General features: G+C 33.8%; 1 protein-coding gene and 1 long non-coding RNA gene across 2 annotated transcripts; one reads left to right on the top strand and one right to left on the bottom strand.

Moving 5' to 3' along the window:
- On the top strand, window positions 317-7,104 carry LOC107625198 (kinesin-like protein KIN-5B; the record flags this gene model as incomplete). The annotated part of the gene is given in 24 exon segments (XM_016327776.2): window positions 317-566; window positions 690-891; window positions 1,284-1,413; window positions 1,532-1,687; window positions 1,800-2,137; window positions 2,218-2,356; window positions 2,915-3,012; window positions 3,106-3,262; window positions 3,361-3,430; window positions 3,510-3,586; window positions 3,812-3,865; window positions 3,943-4,023; window positions 4,116-4,227; window positions 4,311-4,397; window positions 4,573-4,748; window positions 4,844-5,005; window positions 5,277-5,384; window positions 5,480-5,638; window positions 5,730-5,813; window positions 5,929-6,134; window positions 6,216-6,317; window positions 6,417-6,526; window positions 6,633-6,784; window positions 6,931-7,104. Coding segments are annotated over 23 exon segments (3,123 nt in total), but the record flags the coding sequence as incomplete, so codon positions are not given.
- Window positions 3,489-3,901, bottom strand: LOC110268800. Its single transcript, XR_002357306.1, has 2 exons — window positions 3,660-3,901; window positions 3,489-3,622 (listed from the first exon to the last, which is right to left on the bottom strand). It is a non-coding gene; the product is annotated as an uncharacterized LOC110268800 (long non-coding RNA).

Raw genomic sequence — 10,599 nt, 5'->3', positions numbered from 1 at the left:
AACTAAAACAGTATACTTAACCTATTTTTTACATTATAAATCAAAGAAAATAATTCCATAAATTTCTAATACATTCTTAGATATTTAATATTTAATATCTATCCCATGAAAAACATGTGAGATGGGACTGACATACATGTTGGTTGTTAAAAAATTCATGTAACATTATTAAATCCAAAATTAGATTGTCACCTACAATTCAAACTTTTTTCCGTAGAAAGTAGACACTATATTGGAGCTTGTCCAAATTTATTTAAATGAAAAATTAAAAAAGGCGAAGTTTAAACTTTAAATATTGGGTTTGCCGTGGCTCTAGTGGTTGGAACTCGCTCAACGGCTATCCCAATCTATGCTACAGTACAACACTATATACTCTCAAATAGCCGTTGCTACTTCACCTTCTCTTTTCAATTTGAATTTCTCTTCATCACTCTCTCACAACAATAAGAACGCGAAGGGGAAGAAAGGAAAAATCACCGAAAAGCAAACAACTCGAAAAGGATCTCTTTCCTCAGATTCTCGGATTTAATCTGCTTCTCCCCTCAGCTCAGACTCACCACCACAAGGTATATTATCCTCTCACGTTTTGCACTTTAACGTTACTTTGGTAGTTTAAAAAAATAAAATCACATGGCAACAAGTGTTTTTTTTTTTAATTCTAATGTCTGTTTTGGGTTTGATTTTTCAAGGTTAAAAGAAAATGATGCCAATAACGCCAGATCAGTGCAGCAAGAAAGTTGGATCAGGGATGACGGCGTCACCGTCTCCGTTTCTAACGCCTCGACCAGAACGACGTCGACCTGATTCAAGAGGCTCGGATCGGAACTCTAATAAGAACCACCGTCACGAAAAAGATAGCGAGACTAACGTCCAAGTTTTACTTCGCTGCAGGTCCTCGTCTTCTTCTTCTTCATGAATTTTACCTTGTGCTTCGCAATTTTGAGATTTTTTTCTTCATATATGTATTATATTGTGTTAGATTTTGGACCTGGCAACCTAGCAACTAGCATTAGTTTTATGATCCAAGCTTCGTGTACTGTGTTTTATCTGTGGTGTATAGTAAGAATTTTGAATTTTGAATTTTGTATTGCAGATTTGTATGTCTTTTATTGATTGTTAACTAGCCATGGATCTCTCTGAATGTTATGTTTGGTTTACTTTGGATTAGCATTTTTTAGGGTTAATAGATGTTATCATTGAGACAAGAAATGTTGTATTTCTCCAAATTATGGCTTAGCTAACATGCTCTTGGATTGTTGTTTTATTTATTTTAATTTATTCAGGCCATTAAGCGATGATGAACAGAAGTCGAATGTTCCTAAAGTGGTGACATGTAATGAAAACAAAAGGGAAGTTACTGTTATGCAGACTCTAGCAAACAAGCAAATAGATAGAGTATTCACCTTTGACAAGGTATGCAATACTTGCTTTGCTTCTATTTTAACTATCTTACTTTGATGTGAATTTCTTAGTTGTAGCATAGTGTGATCATTCTTTGGTTAACATTTCGACTTCCTGTTTATTTGGCAAGGTTTTTGGACCTAAAGCACAGCAAAGATCAATCTATGACCAAGCAATTGCACCAATTGTCAATGAAGTTCTTGATGGATTCAATTGCACTGTCTTTGCTTATGGCCAAACTGGGACTGGTAAAACTTATACAATGGAGGGTGGGATGAGAACTAAGGTATACAATACACTATGTGCCACTGCCCTAATTTCCTGATGCTAGTTAAAATGGTGTAGTGTTTTTCTTTTTTATCAAAGAAATTATCTAATGACATGATTAATTTGTTTAGGGTGGTGATTTGCCTGCTGAGGCTGGTGTTATTCCACGAGCAGTTCGCCAGATTTTTGACATTTTGGAGGCACAAAATGCTGACTACAGCATGAAAGTGACTTTCCTTGAACTTTATAATGAGGAAATAACTGATTTGTTGTCCCCAGATGAGAATTCTAAGCCCATGGAAGAAAAACAGAAGAAGCCTATAAACCTTATGGAAGATGGAAAGGGTTGTGTGTTCGTGAGAGGCCTTGAAGAAGAATCAGTTTACAGTGTAAATGAAATTTATACCCTGTTGGAACGTGGAGCATCGAAAAGGCGCACTGCAGAGACGCTGCTTAATAAGAGAAGCAGGTAGACCTGGTTTCCTTCAACTAAATTTGTTACATTTCTTGTTATTCAAATATCTTTTAATGAATATTATTTTGTTGCAGCCGTTCCCATTCAGTGTTCACTATTACTGTCTATGTGAAAGAAACAGTAATTGGTGATGAGGAGTTAATTAAATGTGGCAAGCTTAATCTTGTTGATTTGGCGGGATCAGAAAACATATTGCGGTCAGGAGCACGTGAGGTAATGAAGAGCTTCCTCCTTTATCTCACCTTTTTGTGATTAGTGCTGCATGGTAATATGTAATTGCAATTTGTCTTTTTATAAATGAGATAGATATAGAGCAACGTGGGGTAATGAAGAGCTTCCTCCTTTATCATCTCAGCTTTTTGTGATTAGTGCTGCATGGTATTATGTAATTGCAATTTGTCTTTTTATAAATGAGATAGATATAGAACAACGTGGTAAGAGAAAATGATCAAAATATGGCTCCTTTATCATCTCAGCTTTTTGTGATTAGTGCTGCATGGTATTATGTAATTGCAATTTGTCTTTTTATAAATGAGATAGATATAGAACAACGTGGTAAGAGAAAATGATCAAAATATGGCTCATATTTGTCACTAAGTTAACTTTTCCAGATATATCAGCAGTGGATTACCTTCTCCAACTATAGCTTGTTTCTCTTTGTCTATCAAAATATGAGGACTATACTTGTTTCTCAAGTATGCAACTGAATGTTAATATTATTGAAGCATTAAATATCAGCATATCTTCAATGCTGTGTGACAAAATTTGCAGGGACGTGCTAGAGAAGCAGGGGAGATAAACAAAAGCTTACTCACCCTCGGACGTGTCATAAATGCACTTGTGGAACATTCTCCCCATGTGCCTTACAGGTTCACCATAACACCATGTTCCTGTGCTGTTCAGAATTTGAAAGACATGTATCTTATATTATGCATGCCACTTGGTGTTGTTTATTGTTTCAGGGACAGTAAGCTTACTAGGATTTTGAGAGATTCCTTAGGGGGTAAAACAAAAACATGCATAATTGCTACCATTTCACCATCTACTTATTGTTTGGAAGAAACATTAAGTACACTAGATTATGCTAGTCGTGCCAAAAACATCAAGAATAAGCCTGAGGTCAGTTATTAAATGCAGTTATTATCTTCTTTTTTTTAAATTTACTTTATCATTTTAATTTGCTTTGTGGTGAATGTCACTGCTTATTCTTTTAACAGGCAAACCAAAAAGTTTCAAAGGCTGTTTTGTTGAAGGACTTGTATATGGAAATTGAGAGAATGAAAGAAGGTACATTCAACATTATCATCTTAAGTTTTGGAATATAGGGAGAATCTTGTATCAAACCTTTTTTCCAAAATGAATGCAGATGTGCGGGCTGCTAGGGAAAAGAATGGTGTATACATTTCTCACGAAAGATTTGCCAAGGAAGAAGCTGAAAAGAAGGTCAAGCATACTTGTTTTCAATATCTACATATCTGCCTAATGTTACAATAGGTTTCGTCTTAATTTTATTTACATCATTCTCTGATAAGAATAGCAAGATTAAGGATGTCTACACTCCCAAGTTTTTAGCAGAAAGCTCAAATAATAAGATTAAGGATGTTCTGTATCTTGTGATATTACCTATTTCAGTTTCCGCAATCTAATATTGGCTTGTTATCTATTCAGGCAAAAGATGAGAGGATAGAGCAATTAGAGAATGACCTCAGCCTTAGTCAAAAGGTATTCCCTGGAGTATATCAGGTTGACATTTTTCTATTCTGTCCCCAAATCTTGTCAATAATTAATTTCAATTTCAGGAAGTTGACAAGTTCCGTGAGCTCTATCTAACAAAGCAAGAACAGAAACTAGATTTGGAATGTGAACTGAAGGATTGCAAGGTGCGTGGAGGCAAAACCTTTTTTCTCTATTGCTAATCACTTAAAAGTTTCAGATTAAGAGTATCTTATCTCAAATTAAACAACTGCTTCAGGAAAAATTAGAAAAAACTAGCAACACCTTGCGAGATCTCCAAGAGAACTACAGGCTGGTAGTTTCAACATTGAAGGAGAAGGAACATACAATTTCCAAGCTACTGAAATCAGGTTTATTATCAATTGTCGCATGCTGGCACATTTGTGCTGTTTTTGTTCAGTATATATGATTTGCTTTATTTTATCTCCAACAGAAAATGCCTTAGTCGGGCGTGCGAAGGAAATGTGTACTGATCTGCAGATCGCATCAGATCATATTGATTCACTCTCCTCAAAATTAGGTATGATTTACTATGCTCTGAACTTTGACGACCACCATAAGAAATTTTCTTCACAGGAAAATGAGACTTAAAATTATTGTTATGCATTGGATAAGAATGATCAATAGAACCTATACAGGTTTTTGCAGGATATATACTTTCTTTTCTTAGGTATCTTATTTTGTTAATCTCACAGATCAAAAAGAAAGGATGGAGGCAGAAAATCAAAAGATAATATTGAATTTCGGTTCTCTTCTAAACGAGGGCCTAAAAGGCTTGCAGACAACCATTGCTGGGTCTATTAGTCAACAGCAGAAACAACTGAGGTGCATGGAAGATCATGTCTCCTCGTTCCTCACCAGTAAATGTGAAGTAAGAAAAATGGATAAAAGAAATCTTATTTCAATTTCAATCTATGTTTGCCATATTTTCTATTCATTTTTTAACTAGCAGCAATCTTTCATCAGGCTACACAATCTCTAGAATCAAGGATCAAGAAAATGACTGAGATTTATACTTCAGGAGTAGAGACCTTGAAAGGTCTAGCCAATACATTACATATGAAAGCTTCGTCTGATATGGAGCAGATGCAGTCTCAAGTTTCATCACAGGCATTGGCTGTTGAGGAGGTAAGAGCTCATGCAAATATTGCTTGGTTTTGTTAGATACGAAAACATGGTTATGCAAATGGGTTAACTCGACTATATTTAACTAAAGTTCACTCTGCAAAATTTGGGAAATTTAACTAAAGTACTAAACTCAGCAAAATTTGGTTTATTTCAAATGCTCACATCCACCTTAGTTGGACAGTCGGTGTTGATTGTTCATGAATAATGGATATAAATTTAATGGTTCCTTTGCTTTTTACTTTAACTTTCAATCCCTTTCTCTCTTTTGTAGTTTCTTGGTACTGCTGTTCATGAAGCCAACGATGTTATATGCAATATCCAGAATTCTCTTGCTGAGCAAAAGCAGCTACTAGCTTTCTCTATCCAACAACAAGAGGAAGTACGTTCTACTTACAACTTTTCAATTTTTTCTTGGTTAAAAATATTAGAACTTAAAACAATTATTTAATCATGCTATTTCATCAATCAATGTAGGGATTGCAACAAAGTTTGACTTCAGCACGAGTGGTTTCTGAGGCAACTGTGAACTTCTTTAATGACATTCATCTGAGATCTTCAAGAGTCATGGAAATTCTCGAAGAAACTCACATTGAGAGGTCCAATCATTTAACTAATTTTGAGAAGAAGTTCAAGGTAGGCAAATATTTTGTGCCTCCGAGTTACTTATCTCGTCATCTCTAAGTTAGCCTCTCGTGGTTGATTTCCTTTCTAACACATGTAACAGGAAGATGCTGTGAGAGAGGAAGAGAAAGCCTTAGAGGAAATTGTAGCAATTTTGGCGAGATTGACTTCTAACAGAATCACTATGGTCAATCAATCAATTTCATATTCATTTTTTATTCATATTTCTCTTCTTGATATGTACAATTCATATCATGTCAACTGCAGTAGTGCGTGCTGACTTGTCGAAAAATATGTATCAGGTCTCAGAGGCATCAAGAAATATGCAGGTCATGAGTACAAAACAGTCCGAGAGACTCCAGCAAGAGATGTTCAACATTCAGCAAGTTTCAAAAGATGCAACTAAGGAACTTTGCGAATATGTAGAGAATGCAAAATGTCATTTTGTGGAGCAGATATTCTCAGCAAATGAAATCAAGTCCAGCATGGAAAATTGTCTCTTGGATTGGTAAGCTTTCATTTTACTATTTATTTAGTAAAAAAAAAAAATCAGACACATTTTTATGTGATTGTTAATTATGCTCTGTAGCTCAAAGAAAGTGGACTGCTCCAAGCTGCAATGGGAAAGTGCTCACATGTCCTTAAACAATATCCACAAGCACAGTCTTGTAAAAATTGAATCTACAGTGAAGTAAGCTTTAGATCACATATTTTAGTTTTGTTTATAATAAGATATTTGACTATAATCTGATTAGTTCTAATGCTTGTAACTACTATTGATGCTTAACAGGGATAATATCATTAAAAATGATGCTCTAAATCAGGACTATGTGTCTGCGTCATTGACTTTGGATTCAGATTATACTGCCGGAACTCGCAACTTGTTAACAGATGTAAATGGTAAATTACTAAATTATTTGACTGAAAATATATCAGATGTAAATGGTTTTCAGTTTTCATTTCTTTATTTTCTGAGGCCTGAGAAACAAAAAACTTTTACTTCCAGGTGCACTAATGCTAGACCACGAAACCAAGAGGGAAATTGATTCTATGACTAAACAGTGGTTGGAACAGCTTAACTCTGTTCAACAGAAGCATGATGAAAATATATCAAACATCTCTGTCCAAGCAGATAAAAGCCTTGTTTTAGATTACGTGGTATGTGAAACTAACGAAGAATTTAATTGTTGTTGATCTTGTTAGGGAGACAGGAAAAAATTAGCCAATAACTAACAGAATTCGCACGTCCGAAATCCAAAATTATGTGACAATCTCTTTATGATGAATATTGTTTCTGTTCTTAGGTTGACAAGAATACAAGTCCAACATCCTATAAAAGAACTGTGGTCCCAAGCCATGCTTCCATTGAGAAGATGAGAACTCAGATTACAGAAGAAGGTTCCACGCCCAACCATACAAAATGGGAAAGCAAAATTCCACTTCCATCAGCATCTCCAAATCGGACACCATTTGCAAATGTGAACTGATGAAATTAAGGCAATTGTTTAGTTATCATGTGTACAAGTAAAAAAGCTCATCAACTGATGAGTACCACTCCCATGTATCCTAAACATTTTGCAATTTGTTAGCTTACTTTAAAAGAATGATAGTTGGGGAACATTATGATGCTTGTGAACATTATTATTAGTTTAATTAATATGGGTCTGCAATGGCTGCATTTCCCAAATTTGGGGATTTGCGTATTATGGGAGAGATTTGTAACTAGGCTAAATAGGTAAGAACGTTAAACGGTGAGAGTGTTTTGGTGAATGATGGAAAATTCAAGGGCGGGAAAAAGATAGCGGTGTTAATCACAACACATCTTAGAAATCGTTGGGGCTATTTCGATACCCCCGTCACCTCTCGTCTCGCATGTGTGAGAGGAGATCGGGATATTAAATACAATTTAGAGTGTATATCTCTTTCTAAAGAAAATACTAATGTTTTCAAGCTCAAATTTGATTGGTGGTGAGTACGGGTCGGTTTGGTTCGGATTCATGATAAAATTAGAATCGAACTGATTAAAATATAATTGGTTCGGTTTGGTTTGGATTTGTATTTTTTTGTACATGTACCCGAATCAAACTAAACCGATTAAGAACAGATTGGTTCGGTTCGGAATAATTGGGTACCCGATGACTTTGAAATTCATAAAAAAAATCAAATTTTTATTTTAAAAATTCAACAAGTACAATAAACATGTAATATCAATAGAAATAATCCAAACATGTTAAACACCAAATCATTAAAAATTAAACTCATTAAAATCCAAACATATTAATAGTGAATAATCTTTGTCTAATGAAAAAGTCATATATATATATATATATATATATATTTTTATTTTTTTATTTAATTAATATATGATCGGGTTCACGGGTTGGTTCGAGTTCTATACCCTCAGAACCAATACCCGAACTAATACCCGTTGGTTCCAGAACCAATTTAATTGGTTTGGTTCAGGTTCGAATGGATAATCGGGTACCCGCTACCCATGCTCACCCCTAAATTTGATGATCATTTTTATTTTTGAAGAAGAAAACTAGTAAAAAAGAAAATAGTAAAAAGAGAAAAAAAATGGTTCGTCATATTATTAAGAATAAAAGAATATATTGTTAAGTTAGATGTGTAAATCTTTTTTTAAATATTAATTCTGATCAATATAGTTAACAAATAATTAATATTATTGTTAAGAAATAATTTTTTTTGTGACTAAACAGAAAAAAAAAAACAGAAATAAAATCAAATTAATTAGCTAGATTCATATCTAAATCTATTAGTTTTATATCTAAATTAATTGAGCTCACTCTATGGTTGACTCCAATTCGAATGAATGTCTGTGCTAGAAGCAGCTGATTTAGCCATACAATCTGCAACACTATTTACATTCCTCTGAATTAAAAGAATAGAGACTTTCTAATTCCAATTTATAACCTCTTGTATATGCTTTACCAAATTCTATTTCAGAATATCCTTACCAACTATTCTTTGGTTTACCAAGAAAAGAGCTTCTAAACAGTCTGTTTCACAAATAACCTTACGAAACCCACTATTCCAAACTAGAAGTAAACTTCTCCAAATCGCATACAATTCAGCAAAAAGAACACTGCACACTTCGACTTTTCTAGTGCAATTTTTCAACCAACATCCATTAGAATTGTAAATGATACCAAAATCAGTATAGCCAAAAGGAGCAAAACAACTAGCATCTCAGAATGAACTGGAAGTGAAACCCAATGCAAACAAAGCGAAGGAGGAGACAAAAATTGATGCAAAGCAAAAATAGTGTGGAATTCCCTTACTGAACTACGAATCAAACTCACCACTTTACTAGCACTCCAAGAGTCATCTATATTAAATAAGGCATGATTCTTGCTTCTTCAAATCCACCAAATGGTCGAAACGAAAAGAAAAACATCTCCACTCCTTGCACTTCTGTAGAGCCAATCATGTAAATCCGAGTTATCTGAATACATGCCTAAAAGGTTCCAGACTTTCTTGGCATTAGGGGTCTCCCGAAGACAATGAAAAATGGATTCAGAACCATTCTGACACCGATGACAATTGCTAGATAAAGTTAAGCCACGATCCAAACAAAACTTTGCCGTTGGAATAGCATTATGAAGACGGAGTCAAATCAAGAACTTGTACTTCTCAGAAATATACAGTCGTCATACCCACGACCAATTATCACGCTCATTCCAGTCAAACTTTATTAAGAAATAATTTAACAAAACATACTAGTATTTTCTAATTTTTCAAATTATTCTTTCATATTTAAGTAAAATCACCAAATTCACAATAATTTGCAATTCACAATGCTTCATGCCCCCATATTTAAAAATTTCAGCCATGGGAAGTTATATAACAGAATTTTCTTTTACTGCTTGTGAATGCAAGCTACATATTATATATTATATATTTTCATTTATATATGTAGCTTCACCACATTGTGCTGTACTGCTGTTCCTTTTCATATTAGACTTACGTGCATAAGAAGAAAGAAGTTTCTCACACTTTCCACTACATGGACAATTCTCCGCGTAATTTTTAGCTGGCGCCTATGGCGGCTTAAGTATTTGGCTGGTTTTTGAAGTGTTTTACTAGACAACTAACAAGAAACCTAAGAGAAAAAACATGATTTTGCTACCCAAAAATGGGGTGCGCTTCACAGCAGTTCTGTTTGAATGGAGATTAATAATATTATTCCTCAGACATTTATGCGTTTACATTAAGGTTCTTTATTTGACTTTTGGTTACTAGAAAATGGTGTAATAAAATATTCCGAGAAAAATGACATGGAAGCTTCATGGAACTGTTGTGCTGGCTTGTTTGACAAGGATATGGAAGATTCATACAAGTCGATTGCTCAACCGTGCAGCCTTACTCGGTAGCATAACTGCAAAAACACTGCAAGTTGCAATCACACGCTTATTAAAGTAGTAGAGGTAACGAAGCATGTGAGGGTCACGTGGACTACTGAAAATAAAACTAAGTGATTTAGTGAGAGAGTTTAATTTTGATATACTTAATTATATAAATTAATTTACCTAGTCGTTTACTTATATCTGTTTTTTTTTTATGATTATTCATATATTTAATGTTAAATATAATTATTTTTTCTGATCTAATAATTATTTTTTCTGTTTTTTTACTAATATTGTATTAAAATTAAATTATTTAATCCAATAAAATTACTAAAACTGAAATAACAAATATTTTGATCCTCTAATAAGTAATAACAATTTTATTTTTACTCACAAATATTACGGATTTTACTATCCAATAAGACAGATTTTTAAATACGAATAACATATATTTTTACTTAAAACTTAAAAGAAATAACATTTTTTTTTCCACTTTTCAAACACATCAATTTGGCAGGTTCGACTACATATGACTTGTATATATTTTGTGTTATTGTATAATTACTATGATATTTTATGTTCTTATTTTGTTTATAACTATTCGAT

The sequence above is a fragment of the Arachis ipaensis genome, chromosome B02 (assembly GCF_000816755.2).
Source record: "Arachis ipaensis cultivar K30076 chromosome B02, Araip1.1, whole genome shotgun sequence".
Taxonomy (NCBI): Eukaryota; Viridiplantae; Streptophyta; class Magnoliopsida; order Fabales; family Fabaceae; genus Arachis; species Arachis ipaensis.
The sequence above is the reverse complement of the archived record's forward strand: the minus strand, read 5'-3'. Positions and strand labels throughout refer to the sequence as shown.